The 19281-nt window shown below is 29.8% G+C and overlaps 1 protein-coding gene and 1 pseudogene across 1 annotated transcript; both read left to right on the top strand.

The window, feature by feature from the left end:
- Positions 1-8481: 8481 nt before the first annotated feature.
- Positions 8482-11725, top strand: LOC120077914 (receptor-like protein 6). The gene has a single exon (XM_039032015.2). It carries the CDS (start codon positions 8624-8626, stop codon positions 11447-11449), a length of 2826 nt encoding a protein of 941 aa, XP_038887943.1. The 5' UTR covers positions 8482-8623; the 3' UTR covers positions 11450-11725.
- A 749-nt stretch (positions 11726-12474) lies between these two features.
- On the top strand, positions 12475-14852 carry LOC150036274 (uncharacterized; annotated as a pseudogene).
- The last annotated feature ends 4429 nt before the right edge of the window (positions 14853-19281 follow it).

The following is a 19281-nucleotide window of genomic DNA, read 5'->3' as shown; positions in this document are numbered from 1 at the left end:
TTATTACTATTTTTTTTAATAATATGTGGAGTGAGAGATTGAACTACAAATTTTAAGGTTAATAGTACAAGTTCATGTTAGTTGAGTCATGCTCAGATTGACGATGATATTAATTTTTACATTACAATTGTTTTAAAAACGTATTAATATATGAGCATAACAAGTATATTTCCTCGATCAGGTATTTATAAGTGGGGAAATCAAACTTCTAATGGTAATTTAAATATTATGTGAGTTAAACTATACTTATTTCGACTTCTGAGATATTAAAGACTCAAATCTCTTATTCTACCCATCATCAATAAAAAATATTGTAAAAGTTTGGAGGGAATGTATTGGTTATTTTAAATCAGTTTACTTATTGTGAAGTTATTTTTTCTTTTCCTTTTTTTCTTTTTTTTGGACAAAACAATCCTCAATAAATCTTTTGTGTAGTTATTTCTTAAATTTAATGATTTGTGTAAATAGATTATAGAACTTAGAAAATACATGATAAAAATTAGAAATAAACCAAATAAAATGAAATTGATTGAAGCGTAATCACAAAATATTTTCCTAAATAACTTATGGGAAATAAAAATATAGAATAATGACCTAGATAGAAATATAGCAAAATCACTCGAATAATTCTTTTTTTAAAAAAAATTATTTCAAATGATAAAATTGTTGAAAATATTAATAAGATATAGTAAAATTTCAGTGTCTCACGAATAAACATTAATAGAAGTCTATTCAATCTAGATGCTGTTAGATATGAATAGTTCTAAAATTTTGCTATATTTTGTAAATATTTTGGTTCAATTTTTTTATATTTAAAAACAACTCATTTATATTGCAAAAGGAATATAAATTATATTCGAAACTTCAAAAAATAAAAAAATATTATTAATCAATGGTTTATTTATAACAATTCAAGATTTTTTTCCGCTTTTAGTTTCCTCTTGACTTCGGGTGGACTTGGAATAATAAAATATATAAAGCTAAGGTGGACTACAAATGTGAACGAAGTGATAGAAAACATTAAAAAACAACTCTTTTTTTATGTTCACATTTTGTTAGGTATATTACTATTATCCATTAATGGAAATAATTAAGGCCCATTTAGAAATATTTAGTTTTTTCTTTATTTTTGAAAAATTAAGCCTATTTTCTCTCCACTTTTCTATAATGATTTGCATTTATCTTAAGTACAATGATTAAATTCTTAGCCAAATTTCAAAAATAAAAAACATTTTTTTAAAAGTTTTTTTTTTTTTTTTTAGTTTTCAAATTTTGGTTTGGTTTTTTAAATCATTGATAAAAAGTAGATAATAAAGAAAAATAAAGTAGTATTTATTGACTTAATTTTTAAAAACAAAAACAAAAAACAAAATGGTTACATTAGCCTAAGATATTGTTGGATAATCATTTGATTTTTTTTTCTAAAAATTTAAGTCTATTAAAACTCATTTAACCTTTAAATTTTTTTTATTTGCTATCTACTTTTAATTCATGTTTTCAAAAATCAAGTCAAATTTTAAAAAATTTAAAAAAAAAAAAACAGATTTTAGAATTTGGCTGATAATTCAATTTATATATTTAAGAAATATGTAAATCATTATAAGAAATTGAAAGGAAATGAACTTAATTTTTAAAAATAAAAAATAAATAACGAAATAGTTATCAAACAAGGTCTAAGAGATCGATCAATTCGTTAAAATATTATATCATTTATCCAAAAGTTAAAAGTTGAAGTTAGAATTCTCACTTTAGGTAGAATTCAAAAGATATCTACATCCAAAACTTTTTGATCCATTTAGGAAGTTTATTCAAACATTCCTTATTTATTTATTAACAAATCCTTATTAATGGCTAATGGTAAATAAATATGGATTTGTTTGAATTAATTTCCTAAATAAGGTAAAAAAAAAAAAAATTATTTTGTCCCATTGACTAATAAATAAAAGTTACTTTTGAAATAATCAAAATGGTTTAGATTTATGATCTATCACTAAAAAGTTTATTATTAGAAAAGTGATTCTAAAGTGATTAATAATACTTCACTTAAAATCCTTTTGAATTGTTTGAAGGCATCGAGTTGAATTCTGAAGTCTAGAGTTGGTATGTCTTTGAAGATAGGAAGCTTATATTTGAGGTGCATAGTTATTAGAAAATAAGTGTTTTAGATACATAGTTGAATTATTAAGTCAGAAGTATCTAGTACAGCTTTCTGTAATCGTGGTTATTTTTGTTTGCTTAACTTTTTATTTAACCTTCAATTCTACGCATATTTTTCTAAATTTTTAACCTTCAATTTTTACAATTTTTATATGTATGAGTTGTGTAGTGATTTCACTTCTCCCAACTAACTCACAAGTTTTATAATTCAATGTCTCCTAAAATTAAACATATGTGACACTTGAATTTGAAGAATGATACCCTTTTTGTGTTGTAACTTGTAAGGTGATCATTGGAGACTAATAGACATAGACATACATATATAGTTTAAGAAACTAGAGGAGATTATACTAACCTTTTTTTTCACATTTATTGGTCTCATTTCCATATGATTCTTGGTCTCCTCTGATTTGATATATTTTTAGTTATAGATTGGATGGATGCCTCGAGTTGTCGAAGCGAGTGTTAGGATAAATCTCTCATTACTATCACAAAAATAAACTTAAAAAAAAAAAACAAAAAAATTAAAAGAAAGTAATAAAGCTGAAAACATAAGAATAAACGTGAAAAACACTAAACCAAATAAAAAATCGAGGATAAAAAAAATTTCACGATATGAATAATTATCATAATCACACACAAATCTCTTCTGATCTTAATTACAAGAACACTCTTTTAAGCGCTTCAAATTGGGATGGATCTGAAATCAAAGACATAAATTCCTTTTAGGGGTTATTTGATTGGCACATGCATCCAAATCTCATATTTGTTTCACAATTTTTTTTTTTTTTTATCATTTTTCTAGGACTAAGCTATTCCGAGGTATCCTCATTTTCCTTTCTATCTCTCCAAATGTTTTTCATGTTATACATAATTTCACTTTGATTATATTTATTTAATTAATTAACATTAATTTAACAAAAATAATATAAATATTTATTTTAATAAATCAATAATAATCTATTAAAATATTTACTTAACTTATTTTTACATATAAATTATTAATTTATTAGTCAACAATATCCTAAATATATTTAATTAGTACATTAGGATGAGTTAAATTTAGTTAATACAAAAATTCATTTTTTAATAATAATTATTTATTACTTTATTTTTTTAATAATCAAGTAATTATTTATTGAGATTAATTTTAATTTAACCATCCATTACGAACATATAATTATTATTGATTATTTATAATCAGGTAAATATTTATTATGATAATTTTTATTACTTAATTTAAATTAGCATATCATATTTACAAAACTTTTTTAAATTTTTTTTTACTAATACATCATATTTTTATATAATATATTATTTATTAAAATATATTATAAAAATAAAATTACTAATGTTGAGCTTAATTAATTATAAAAATGATCGAGTATTAGATTATAATTAGTATGACGTTCATTAAATACATTAATTGATTAACTTTATTTATTAATTACTCAATTTTCAAATACTTATAATTAAAATTATTATTTATTCATAATTAATTATTTTTTATTGATATATTTAATGTTTTTTATTATTTAATTTATTAATTTATTATAATTATATAAGATTTTCATGCTTAATTTCATAAATTAAATGCAAACATAATTTTTATTTATGGAATTTTGATATCATTCTCATGTACAACCAAACACAATCATCTTTGATTCCCAAACATCCTATTCTCAGACATTTATAAAACCTCAAAACCAAATAATCTCGAGGTTGTTTGATTTAAGGTTTTATAGACGCTTGAGAATAAAGGATGTCTAGGAATAGGATACCTACAAATGAGATGTCTGAAAATCAAAGATGACCATGTTTGGTTATGTATGAGAAAAGTTATCAGAATTTTATGAATAAAAATTTGTTTGTACTTAATTTATGAAATTAAGTTTGAAAATCTTATATAACTTTAATATATTAATCAATTAAACAATAAATATTATTCAATATATTGATAAAAATTAATTAATTAAGAATAATAATACTTTTAATTATAAATATTTAAAAATGGAGTAACTTATAATTAAACTTAACCAATTGATATATTTAAGAAACATCATATAATTATAATTTAATATTTAATCATTTTTATAATTAATTAAATTCAATATTAGTAATTTCGATTTTATTAAATAATATAAGAAAATATATTTTAATAAATAATATATTATATGAACAGTGAAAAAATGAGACAAAAATATGATATATTAATAAAGAATACGAAAAAAATATTTTATAAATATGATATGTTAATCATGAATGAAATAATATAAATTAATCGTAATAAGTAATTAACTTATTATAATAATCAATAATGATTAAATGTCTATAATGAATGATTAAATTAAAATTAATCTCAAGTGAAAGAAGCAATATCAATTAATCCTAATAAATAATTAATTGATTATGAATAATCGATAGTAATTATATTTTCATAGTAAATGATCAAATTAAAATTAATCTCAACAAATAATTTCTTGATTATTAAAAATTAATAAAGTAGTGAATTATTCTTATTGAAAAATAAATTTCATACTAATTAAATTTAGCTAATCTTACTTTACTAATTAAACATATCTAAGATATTATTAGTTAATTAATTAATAATATAGGTAAAAAAGTAGTTGCATTCCTTTAATATATATATTTTTTTTATTCTGAAGGTAAGTTAAGTAAATATTCTAAAATATTATTATTGATTTATTAAAACAACTATTTATATTAATTAATTAATTATGTTGAATCAGATAGAGGGGAAAAAGAGAGAATAGTTCTTGAAGGGAATAGAAAACGTGGAAAATGAGGATGTCTGGAATAACTTATTCCGAGAAATATGTTTGAAAACTGTGAAACAAATATGGGATTTAGATGTTTATGTCAATTCCCAGGTAGAAAACTCTCCAATCAAACGATCGCTTTCTTAAATGTTTCTGATGTGAGACAACTACTCTTTTAATATCTTATCAAAATCCGAACAACCACAAAGAGATTCTTTATAAGTTTTGGGATATTAAAGAATAAATTGAACAAAATTGAAGTTGGGCTTCAACCAGGTTTTAGACAGAACCAATAAGGAGATTATTCCTTACCTTCTTTGGGATGTGTATGGGCCCTTTTATCAAAATTAAGAAAGAGCATGGAATAGGAGTATGACTTGCACTCAAACTAAAACTATCTATCTGCCAACGTTTAAAATATAGATGATGCCTACGAAAATATCGAGATTTTAATTTTATAATAGTTTTGATGAACTATCGATAAAACTTCAATTTCGATGAATATTTCGGGAAAAAATTTATAAAAACAAATTTAAATTAGTAAATACGCATTTGATGATTTTTAAACAAGTTAAAATATCTATTATTTGTATTATATTTACATTTATGATATTTTTTTGCTTAATTATTATGTTTCGTGGATTTTTACTAATTTAATCTTATTTCTTCAATCACATGCACATGTAGTAAACTTAGTATTTTTGTCTTGTACAATAATTTGAGCAAGGTGTAGAGGGAAAAAGAAGTCAACAATGGTGGATGAATGTTTTATTTAATATCTAGTCATTTATCGTCGTCCATTATTATTATTACTATTATTTTAGAATAATAAATGGAGGTAAGGAGATTCAAATCCCCAGCTTAATGAAGGTTGGTCATCGTCATCAATTATTGATATATAGTTCCTATAAATCAAATAATTATATTTTTGTCCCCTTGATTTAGGATTACTTTGATAATTCAAACTATATATGATTAATGAGTTGGACTATTCTTCCTTAAAAAACTTGGCAATTCAAATAGTTCAAACATTAATCTTGAGATTGCTTTTATGAAGTTCATTTTTCAAAAAAAAAAAAATAAAATAAAATAAAAGGAAAAGAAAAGAAAATGGTAATTTTACACACACCTTAAGAAATATAGCTTTTTCATTATCACTTCCCATCCTAATTAATTTAAAAGAATTTACGGGTTAATTCAACTTATTTCTCAAATTTTTTTCCTTTTCAAAAAATTCTTATATTCTGATTCAACCAAATATTTTAGCAATTTTTTTGTTTAGCAAAGCCAATCTAGAGATCTTTACACATAACAAAACTATAAGACCACCAAATCATCATCAAAACTAATGATGAAAATAATCGTCAACATGTCTATATATTCGTCGATATATCTATAAATCGAAGAATTCAATATCGATATTAAATATCCATAGATATCTCCTACATCTTTTATAAATTTTCGTGTTCATGTCATCTATTTAGTCCAATATGAATAGGAATACTAATAACATATGCATAACTCAATTTGAGTAAAAACAACTTTATTATTCATCTAAATAAATTCTACAAATTTCATGACATACAGAAATATCTGTGGGTATCGATATTTTATCGATATATCCATCTATACATCTATAAAATTGAAATATCAATATCGATATCGACATCTATATTTTAATTTTTTATCAAAGCTAATGGTTTCTATTTTCTCCTTTATTTATCATTTTTAGGTGGGGCATATATATATTAATAATACGTAAAGAGTTGACCTCGATATATTACAATAATGTGGATAAAGATGTATAGTGTGAACAGAGAAAATTTGTACTACATAAATATTTTTGAAGAAAATCCTAATTCAAATTCTTTCCTCTGAATATTTAATGAAATATTCATTCATTAAAAAATTAGCCTTAGTTTTCAAGGTCATCCTAATTTTTTTTAGTTTAGGAATCGGGAGAGTTGAGATTGAACCATCCATCTTTAGTATGATAATTGATGTATTTATCCACTAACTTTATTTAGATTTATCGTGTCTCTCCAAATTTTGCAAAATCTTATTTTTGGTTAATAATTAATTAACATAACATTTTTTCCCTACTTTAAGATTCACCAATCCTACTCCTTTTATATTCATTTGTCTAATTTTAGTATATTATTTTTAATAAACCTTAAATTTAGTCCATCAAGTAGCAGTGTTCAAATGACCCGACAACCCGAACAATCCGTACTATCCAACCCAAAATGTAAGGGTTGGATTGGGTTAATTTTAATTTTGGGTTGGATTAAGTTGAATTTTTATGTTTTTTGGGTTGGGTTGGGTTCGGTTACATTTTTAAAAATTTGGGTTGACCCAACTCAACCCGAGTTTCTAATATTATTAAAAATATATATATATATTATAACTCATATATATTTTTATGATTTTTGTATGAAGTTTGTGATAGATATCTTAGATTTTGATATTTAACATTTGAGTTTTATGAAATTTTAATTATTAGTATGTGTTGTACACAAATTTAAGTATTTTAAATTAATAAAAAATGTAATAAAAAAATAAAAAAAAATAAAAAACCCGATAACCCAATCCAGTCCAACCCAAATTTTAAGGGTTTGGTTGGAGACCTTATTCCAATCATTCGAGTTGACAATCCGACCGACTTGAATTTTCGGGTTGGTCCAAAAAATCCTCCAATCCCATGTACAACCTACCATCAAGTAAATTTCTGTCAAAATTATAATAACCATGTGAACTCTCATATTAAAATTAAAGACTCTGTCTTTGGTTGATACCATATGTCACCTTCTTACATCACTCAGAATACCTTTGTAGATGCGTAAAGAAATGAAGAAACTTTGTATATAATATATATATAAATTAAGAAAACACCATAATCTTAAATGATTAGTTTAAATAATACTATGATTATTATACTTTTTGTTTTAGTTCATTTGGATCTATATACTTCCAAGATGTTCATTTTAGTTTATAACTTTAGTTCATTTTGATCTCTATATATTTTTTTTATATATATGTGAGTGTCTCGCATACCTTAACTAATTTCACGAGACAATCTCTCTGATCCTACAATATTTGGGTGTCAAAGAAACTTGTAGGATATTAAATCAGGTAGGTGATCACCATGGATTGAACCATGACTTCTTAGTTTTTTATCAAGGTTATCCCCCTCTATTTACCACTTGACCAACCCATTTTGGTCATTGTATTTTTAACTTTGGTTCATTTTAGTTCTCACATCATTTTTAAATAAACAAAATGGTCAATGGTTGAAAGTTTAAGAAACAAAATGAAGAGCAAAATTAACATTTTAAAAGTATAACGACCAAAATGAACTAAAGTTAAAGATGCAGAGACCAAAATGAATATTTTAAAAGTATGTCGATAAAAATGAATCGAAGTGAAAAATACAAGGAAGAATGTAGTATTCAAAGTTAAATAATTCATATTAGTCAAAAACATGAAATTGACCAATATGATAGTATTTTCCCCCACCTAGTTTGTACAAAGCTGAAAATTTTGAATAAAAGTACTTTAGTTACCAAGACTTTCAAACCATATTAGCTATAATTTTCCACGTCAAGTGAATACTCAGCTCTTTAAAAATCAACTTGCCTTTACAAATCCAAAAACTTCAGAACTTTCCCTTATATACCAACAACAAGATGGAAGATATCAATTACCATTACACCACCATGAAAATGAACCCATCATTTTGCTCTCTGATTTTCTTGCTATCCATCATCTTCTCTTCAACTCATTGCTCACCAGCAGCTTCATGCCAAACTTCAGAAAGGTCTGCCCTGTTACAGTTCAAGAACACCTTCATTGCTGATTCATCTTGCTCAGATTCTCTTCCAATGGTTGCTTCTTGGGGAGTTGACGGTGAAACAGATGATTGCTGTTCATGGGTCGGCGTCGAATGCAGCAACCAGACCGGAAATGTCGTCGGGATCAACCTTGCCGGCGGATGTCTCTATGGTTCCATTGACTCTAACAGCAGCCTCTTTAGACTTGTTCATCTTCAAACACTTGTTCTTTCTGACAACAACTTCAGTTTCTCCCAAATCCCTTCAGGTATTGGACAACTTTCTGATTTGAGGCATTTGGATCTTGGTAATTCTGGGTTTTCTGGACAAATTCCTTTAGCAATTTCGAGGTTATCTAAGTTAGAGACTCTTCGTCTTAGTAGTGTTAATTTATCTTCTGCTGTTCCAGATTTTCTTGCAAATATGTCTTCTCTGATGTCTCTGAGCTTAGGAAGTTGTGGGTTGACTGGAATTTTTCCTCAGAAAATCTTTCACTTACCAAATTTGCAACAACTTGTTCTTCCATACAATCCAAATCTCTCTGGTACTTTCCCTGAGTTTAACTTTAACAGTTCTATTCAGAGGATATGGCTTGAACAAAGTGCATTTCATGGTGAAATACCTTCTTCCATTGAAAATCTTAAGTCCTTGACTTCTTTAAAGTTAGGAGACTGTAGTTTTTCTGGGATAGTTCCTGCTTCACTTGGTAATATTACTGGACTACAGGAGTTGGAACTTCATTCAAACAACTTTACTGGTCGAATCCCTTCGTCATTTGAACGCCTAACCGAGCTGAATCGTTTATTTCTTAGCTATAATGAGTTTAGTTATGCAACTTTGTCTTGGGTTGGTAAGCAGAACAAGCTTGTTTTCTTGGGTCTTTCTGGGATTGGTTTAAGTGGTACCCTTATGCCTTCTCTTGGAAATTTGACCAACATTGTTCAGCTACTTTTGGGTGAAAATCGATTAACTGGTGAGATTCCATCTTGGATAGGAAATTTTGCACAGTTAACTGATCTTCATTTGTATGGAAACAAATTGAATGGTTCAATTCCAAAGTCTTTTTCTCAACTTACCAAACTGAAGCACCTTTATCTTCAGTATAATCACTTGAATGGAATTGTGGAATTAAGCATGTTTTTGAAACTTGAGAACCTTACTGAACTTCACTTAACTGCCAATGATTTAACGGTTCTTGACGATCAAGTCAGTAGTCGAAATGTAACTCTTCCAAAGTTCAATCTTTTAGGACTTGGGTCCTGCAATTTAACTCAGATTCCAACATTTCTTGAAAATCAGAATGAGTTAGAGGTGTTAGAACTTGGACAGAACAATATTCAAGGCCAAATACCCACATGGATGTGGAGCATGAGCAGAGAAAGTTTGAAGGTTTTGAACTTGAGTCACAATGCCCTAACCGGCGTAGAAGAACCTCGAAATGCTTTTCCCTGGGTTAATCTTTATGTCTTAGATCTCTCTAATAACAGGTTAAGAGAATCGTTTCCAATTCTACCAGCCATATGTAAACTAAGCTCACTTGTAGCCCTTGATTTGTCAAGTAATCTAATGAGTGGTATGCTTCCACCATGTATTGGAAATTTCAGTTCTTTGGATATTATGAATTTCAGAGAGAACTTGCTTAATGGAACTATTCCTGATAGCTTCAGAAATGGGAGCAAACTAAGGTTCCTTGATTTCAGTCAGAATCAGTTGGAAGGTCAAGTACCAAGATCCTTAGCCAATTGCAAGATTTTGGAGATCATTGACTTGAGTGACAATCAGTTTACTGATGTTTTTCCCTTTTGGATTGGAACTCTTCCAATGTTAAGACTTCTAATACTTCGATCGAATCACTTCCATGGACAAATCGAAGAACCTGAGACCAATATGGAGTTCCCCATGTTGCGAATTGTCGATTTCTCCTACAATAACTTTTCGGGTAATCTCCCTTTGAAGTACATAACTAATTCAAAAGGAATGGAGATTTTCAACACGACTGCATCTACATATCGAAACACATTTGTTACTTTCGCATTCGACTATGTTTGGGCTCTTGAATTCTTCTACTCCACCACAATAACCATCAAAGGTTATCAGAGAGACTACTCAAGGATCCAAGATGTTTTTACGAGTATCGATCTCTCGAGCAATAGATTTGAAGGCGAAATACCAAATCTTGTCGAGAATCTAAAAGGTCTTCAATCTCTCAACCTTTCCCACAACATGCTTACTGGCCCCATCCCACCATTGATGGGGAATATGGTTCGACTTGAATCTTTGGACCTTTCACACAACCAACTCTCAGGACAGATACCGCAACAACTCTCACGGCTTAATTTCCTTGCAATATTTGACGTCTCTTACAACAACCTCTCCGGTCCAATACCTCAAGGGAACCAATTTAACAATGTCGACAACAGTTCATATGTTGGGAACGTGGGATTATGTGGAGATCCATTGTCAAAGAGATGTGGAGATTCCAAGCCACCTTCGTCAGGCTCTGATGAGGGAGAAGATGAAGGATCTGATTTCCACATTGGATGGAGGACAGTGTTGATTGGATATGGATGTGGAATGTTGGTTGGAATGATTGGGGGGAACTACATACTTACAAGGAAGCAAGATTGGTTTGCAAAGACCTTCAAAATTTCAACACTCAAAAAGTGGGACGACTCAAGGTGAAGGAGAGACGGAATTGGCAAGATAATTGAAGAACAGACTGCTGCTTTATCCAACCTTTTTTTTCCCTGTTTACTCGCATAAAGATATAGTATTCTTGATGTAACACATAAAATAGCATAGGGAACTTTGGTTTATTACACTTGTAGAAATAGTACCATAATACATCTGTACTACATGTATATTTAAAATAGGATTTATGATTCAATGACATCTTAGGAGGCGTACCTCTACATGTACATCAAACTTTGACCGAGGTGAAGAATATGGTTGATGAAAGATCTACCTCTAAAGTTGTATCACTTTTTACTTCAGAAATTTCACCTTCATCAAATTGTATCCAAATTTAGATAGTTGTTGTAAGGAAAAAACAAAGAGCATTTTTATGTTTATTATGAATTATATGTGGCTAGTACAGGATTGATCAAACTTTCCAGAGTAGGAATGCTCGTTGTTTTGCATCTCCATTTTTTTCCATACCTTTGAAACACATGGCCTTGAAAACTCATGTCATGTAACGGTAACAACGAAGTTCAATGAGCAACCGGGGTTGACATTTTGAATGAAGATCTTGATTCTACATATAAAACAGAAGCAACTTAGCTTTACTTCCACATCCCCAAGTTTGGAATTCCCTTCAGCTTAGATCATGGAGATATCACCATCTTTTTCTTCCTCCTATGTGGTTTTAGTGTCAGCTTTGTTTTTTTGCTATAACTCATTGCCTTTCCTCTACTCATCCATTGTGCCATGATGAAGAAAGGAATGCCCTTCTGCTGTTTAAGGCAAGTTTTCAGTTTGACAAGTCTTCTAATTGTTCTCACGCTTTAGCAAAGACAGGTTCTTGGTGAGTCGATGGTGGGCGTAGCGATGATTGTTGTTTGTGGCGTGGCGTGGAGTGTGATGAGACAACGGGTCATGTGGTTGGCCTTGACCTCAGCAGTGATTGCCTCTATGGTTCCCTTAACTCCAACAGCAGCCTCTTTCAACTTGTTCATCTTCAAAAGCTTAACCTTGCACTCAATAACCAATTTCTCTGAGATTCCTACTAATATCCAAAAATTTTCTTAGTTGATGATTCTCAACCTCTGTGGTTCTACATTTTCAGGACAAATTCCTGCTGAAATCTCTAAGTTATCCAACTTGTTGGTTTTAGATCTGTCTTAAAACATGGATGTCTCTTCAGGAGAAGAGTTGTTGGAACTTAGAAATCCTGATTTCTATAGTTTTGTGGCAAACTTCACCAAACTTGAACATCTTAGTCTTAGTAAGGTTGATATTTCATCCACAGTCCCAGATTTCTTGGCAAATTTATCTTCTTTAGAATCCTTTCGCTTGACTGATAGTGGGCTGCAAGGTCGTTTTCCCTTCGAAATATTTTGGCTTCCGAAACTAAAGATACTCGAAATACCATTCAATTCAGAGCTCGTCGGTTATCTGTCTGAATTCAACTCGAGCAATTCACTTGAGGAATTATGTCTCAAAATCTCGGGAATTACCAGCAAAATACCACATTCAATTGGAAATCTGCATTCCTTGACTGTGTTTGATATATCAGGATGCAACTTTTCAGGAACTGTTCCTTCTTCACTTGGAAACCTCACTCATCTCAAGATATTGGTCCTTCATTCAAACAAGTTCAATGGACAAATTCCTGCTTCCTTCAAAGACCTTACTCAGTCAAACTTTCTTCATCTCAGCTCCAATTATTTCACTGATGCAACCCTGTCTTGGGTTGGTATGCAGACCAAACTTACATATCAGCCAAATAAAAAATGAAACGATGTATAGTGTTCCATCTTCACTTTGCAACTTGAGTTCTCTTATTCACCTTGACATTTCTGACAACTCCTTTGGTGGTTTGCTTCCTGGTTGTATGGGGAATTTCAGTTCTTTGGAAGTTCTGAAACTGAGTGATAACATGCTCCATGGAAGCATTCCTGACACGTTCATTGGCGAAAGCAATCTACAAGACATTGATTTCAGGCAAAACCAATTTCAGGGTCAAGTTCCAAGGTCTTTAGCAAAACTGTCAAATGATGGAAAATATAGACCTCAGTCACAATCAACTGACTGATGTTTTCCCCTCTTGTTTGGGAGCTCTTCCAGAGTTGAGGCTCCTCATGTTGCCATCCATTCGATTCTACGGGATTATCTAAGAGCCAAAACCGGACAATGACTTCCCAAGATTGCACATTATTGATCTTCCTTATAATAACTTCTCAGGTAACCTACCACTCAAAAGCATCAGTAATTGGAATGCCATGAAGATTATTACCCCAACTACAAAATCAACATATATGAAAGCAAACAGTACATGCTTCTTTTTTGCAAATTATGCTTGGGCACTTGAATATTATTACTCAATCACCATAATCAATAAATGAAAGAAGCTTCTCCAAGATTCAAGAGGCTTTCACTAGTATGGATCTCTCAAGCAAAAGATTCGAAGGCGAAATTCCGGATCTAATCGGGGAATTAAAGGGCCTACATTCTCTCAATCTGTTTCACAACATTCTCAGCGGTCGAATCCCACTGTCATTAGGGAACATAACACAGCTTGAATCTTTGGATCTTTCAAACAGCAAGCTTTTGGGAAGATTCCTGAAACACTGGCTCAACTCACTTTCCTAGCAACTTTTAGTGTCTCTCAAAACAACCTCTCAGGTCTAATACCAGAAGGAAACTAGCTTAACAACATTGAAAGAAGTTCATATGAGGGAAAGGTAGGATTGTGTGGGAAGCCATTGGGGAAGAAATGTGGGGAATCTGAAGCTAAGGAACCATTTTCTTCAACCTCAGGAGACGATGACGAAGCCGAAGCGTCGTTGATGTTTGATTTCGGTGGGAAAATAGTGTTGATTGGGATATAGTTGTGGGGTAGTGTTTGGAATGGTAGCTGAGGATTATGTAATCAAGAGGAAGGAAGCATGGTTTCTGAGGATTTACAGAGTTGCACAACCAAAGAGAAAGGAGAAAAGAAGAACAAACCATTGAAAGAGATGCTAAAGTTCTAGTTTTTCAAATTGCAGAATCAAAGTGAGTTTTATGATAATTTCTAGAATGGTAAAAAGTGCTTTTTAGCACACTGCACAGCACAGAGGTAGTCACAATAAGCATTGAATGACACTTCTTCTAAAAGTATTTATACAAATGTTTCACTTAAAAGAACATATTAAAGGCATCTCAAATTCACTATAAGCATAAATCTCCAAAAGACTGGATTGAGTGTCAGTACCATTTGTATTTTGTTGCCCTCCATAGCCATGTCCAGGCAGCCATCAATCCAGAAGAACTTACTTGTGCCAAAGAAAGAGAAAACACTTATCAATAAAAATAAAGTTTAAATATTAATCTCGTCCTTATACTTTTCATTTTTATTTATTTTAATCTGTATATTTTTTAACGTAAATCTTAGTCTCTATTAGTTTCAATATTTGTTCATTTTGGTATTTATACTTTCATAACTATCTGTTTTGAGTCCTCGTACTTTTAAAGAGTGACCATTTTTGTTCTTCATTTTCATTTCCATCTCAATTCTTTCTAAGGTAAATTATAAAAATTACCATTGAAGTATGGTGGTTATAACAATTGCACCCCTAAACTTCCAATTGTAAAACTAAATCCCGAAACTTCTAAAATGGTTAAAATTATACCCCTAAACTTTTAGATGCAAAAATTAATTAAACCAATCTATAATCAATATAAAAATTAAACCCTTAAACTAATTTTGTAAATTTGAAAATTAAATTCATTTTTCTGAATTTCTCGATAATGTCTCCCTCTCCTTCTTCCTCTCTTCATACCTTTGACATCTTTGCCTCTTAGGTCACTCTCTTACACTTCAATCTGTACTTTTATATATATATATATATATATATATATAGTACTTGGAGAACTTCGTGAAAGGATATCGATTAGTTTGTGCCAATTAAATTTTAAAAGTAGAGATAAAAATAAAATGGTCACTTTTTAAGAATACTGAATCAAAGCAGACCATATTTTTAAAAAGTAAATAAACTAGAATGAATAAAGGTTGAAACCTTGGATGAATGGAAACCAAAATAAACCGACTACAAAGTATTTGAACCTAAAAATAAAGAAAGAAAGAAGTAAAGAACAAATTACTAAGCTCATGCCAACCAGAGTTTAGCTCCACCAACATGTATATGTGCTAAAGACCAAGAGGTCCGTGGTTTAAATCTCTCACTCCAAATTGTACTAAATAATAATAATAAAATACTAAGGTCCTACTTGGTAATAGCGTGTGAACGTGATTTTCGATATCTTAAATGAATTAAAAATACAAAAACTAGACTTGAATCGATAATCTTCTCCTTGAAGGAACACTCTGTTCGCACGAGGTTTCCGGAGAAACCTAATTCGTGGAATTTGAACTTTGTATTTGTATTGGTTTCAATATAGCAAGTACAATCTCTAATATAATAATCCTTTGATGCGTTCAAAATATTTTGATTTGTTTATCTTCTTGGATGATTGGCCTTTGGGAAGGACTTTAGTCGAATTCTCTTTGGGCTCTCTGGAGTGTAGAATTGCCGACCTCCACAAATAAGGAGAGCTCCTCTATTTATAGAGTTCTTTGTTGGGTCTCGTGGACTTGGGCTTGGTTGGTCCATGAGCCTGATTAGTTGGACTTGGGCTTGGTTGGTACATGGGTCTGACCTTTAGCTTAATTAGTTGGATTTGAGCTTGATTTGATATTTTGGTCCAATTCAACTCATTTTTGGGTTTAGTTGGACTTTAACCCAAATATTAATATCAAATTGAGTAAAATTAATCTTATTTGATTCAACGGTCATGATGAAACCACGTGGTGTCATCGTAATTTGTCTTCAACCTCAATTTGGGATACATGTCAACTCTCGATTGGTCCCAAATTTGATTATTTAGAATTTCTTCATGAATGATGTGACAATTTGTGATTGGTCCAAAATTTCTTATTCAACACACTCCTCTAACATTTGGAAATTCTCTACAAAATGACTATAAAGATGTTGACTATAGAAGTGAGTTTCGAGTCCTATTTGTATATCATTTAATATCTCATATTAAAAGATTTAAAAGATTTAAATCATATTTAAATATCTTCCACAGATTTTCTTTAATTTGAATCATTCAAATTAAATAATTAATTATTTGAATCATATTCAAATAAATTAATTCTCCATATTGTAAAGTTATAATTTGAATCTCATTAAAAAAAAACTTTATAATAAATCATATAATTAATTATATCCCACATATTTTCCTCATAAATTTGAACATTTCAAAATTTCTTTCAACATATTTGATCCTTGTCGATCCGTGGTGAGTTAGTAAGGGGACCTTATGGATCTAAAGATTATAAGCTCCAATGATTTCATTAACTATAGGCAACTACTATAGACCCTGCAGAGTCTACAACGCATATACAAAAGCAATTCGGATCTTAAGCACTCTAACTACATTAATTTTAGGATAAAGCATGCATATTCAAAATAGGAAAATAGGGTTTGAGAATACAACCTTTGTAGAAACTCAAAATTGATGCAACTCCTTGATTAATTCTGATCAAGAACACGTTGTGGACCACCACTAGAGTCTTCCCTACTATTCTCCGACCTTAGAACGGATTGTGGGATCCAAATTGTAGTGAGATTGAAGAAAATTTAGAGAGTTGGAAGAGCTTTTGAGTGAAGAAATTTGGGAGAACAATTCTCCTTCAAATTTTTGATTGTATGAACCTTTTTTCAAATTAAATTTCTTCCATTTATAAAAGAAATCATGCACAAGAAGATTAACCTCCAAATGACACCAAAACAACATGCAATTTAAGTGGGATAGGTGTTTAATTAGTGAAAATTGTGGGATAAACCCACTAACCAAAAATTCCATTTAAATTTTGATTTTCCAAAAATCAAATTAAAAAGAATTTTAATTTTAAATAAAATTAATTCAAATGATTAACTTTAAATAACTAATTCATTTTATAACACTTATTACATAGTCATTCTCCATAACATACCTCATACATTTCATAATTTAATATAGTAACTTATATTAAAATTTATGAAAACCAACATGCATATTATATATTATCACACTTATAACATACTCTCAATGCATGCAACATACTTTTTTATGGTGGGATTTTAAATTTACATGATATACTTTATGCACAAACAAGATTTAATTTAATTAAACATACATTTATAATTCATATTAATTAAACACACCTGAAGTGGACCGGTTTTGGCATCCTAAGCAAGCAAATAGCTAAATTATTACAATAATAATTCAAAACTGCTCCAAACTGCTTCTAAACACTTCAAACTAGCTGAAAAACCCTTGAATTGGACCTCCAAGGCACCAAACCAAGCTAAATTGGATCGGAATGAGCTAAACTGGGCCAAGTCGGTCAAGTTGGACTGCTAATCTTCGTGTGCACATGTTTCTGCAAATGCTGAAGAATAGCGTCACTATGCTGCCATGATTTTGAGCTCGCTAAAGAACAACTTCGTGGCGTTGTTAAAGGAGTGTCGCGGTGCCGCTTGACAGAAGCAGCTTCCAATTGTATTTCTTATTGCACCGTGCTCCAAAAATTTTCAATTACAACTTAATTTCAACTCTAATGACTCTAGCAAATTTACAGACATTTTTTCACACATTAAAGCCCATAAACAAGCGGTTAATTACAACAGAATTGAAGGTAAATCTAGATACCAAAATTGTAATGTATCCACTTTAGCCACCACAACATTCATCACATAATTAACACTCATCAAGCTAAAATTAATGCAAATTGAGTGCTTAAATCATGCTCTGATACCAATTATAGGAGTTTACAATGCATAATGAAGCAATTAGGATATTAAGTATTCTAACTACATTAATTTTAGGATTAAAGCGTGCATGTTCATAATAGGAAAATAGGGTTTGAGATTATAACCTTTGTAGAAACTCAAAATTGATGCAACTCCTTGGTTAATTCTGATGACGAACACGTAGTGGACCACCGCTAGAGTCTTTCTCATCATTCTCCAACCTTAGAATGAATTGTGGGATCCAAATTATGGAGAGGTTGAAGGGAATTTAGAGAGTTGGAAAAACTTCTGAGTGAAGAAATTTGGGAGAACAATTCTCCTTCAAATTTCAGATTGCATGAACCTTTTTTTAGATTAAGTTTCTTCCATTTATAAAAGAAAAGAGGATTAACCTCCAAATTACACCAAAACTACATGCAATTTAAGTAAGATAGGTGTTTAATTAGTGAAAATTGTGGGATAAACCCACTAACCAAAAATTTCATTTAAATTTTGATTTTCCAAAAATCAAATTAAAAAGATTTTTAATTTTAAACAAAATTAATTCAAATGATTAATTTTAAATAAAATTTCTTAAAATCAATTTTAAATAAAATTAATGTTAAATAATTAATCAAAAAATTAATTAATTAAAATAATTTGATATAAATATTAAATTAATTAAAACACCAATCCCGAGCATGAATCCCTATTCACATGTATAATATTTATTTCAAATTTAAATATTTACAACTCTCCAATTTCATTTAATTCAACAATTAAACTATTTAATTATGTTAATTACATCGTATATGATTAACTATAATTCCCTAAGTCGAATTTGAACGTTTCAAATTCTCTCAGTAGGGGGCCTAATAGATCTACAAATCATGATCTCCGACGATCCGAGATTAACCTGCTAAACTCTTTAACCTAACTAACCAACATTCGTTAACTACCGAGACACTTCAATCAAGTTCAGTAGCTACACTCTCCTCACTGTAGATATATTTTTGTCCACTTGATTTAACC

This window comes from Benincasa hispida, chromosome 5, assembly GCF_027475165.1.
Source record: "Benincasa hispida cultivar pf3 chromosome 5, pf3_genome.v1.1, whole genome shotgun sequence".
In the NCBI taxonomy this organism is placed as follows: Eukaryota; Viridiplantae; Streptophyta; class Magnoliopsida; order Cucurbitales; family Cucurbitaceae; genus Benincasa; species Benincasa hispida.
The sequence above is the reverse complement of the archived record's forward strand: the minus strand, read 5'-3'. Positions and strand labels throughout refer to the sequence as shown.

Excerpts from the sequence above, each read along its gene's own strand:
- LOC120077914 (XM_039032015.2), top strand. The coding sequence starts at position 8,624 with ATGGAAGATATCAATTACCATTACACCACCATGAAAATGAACCCATCA.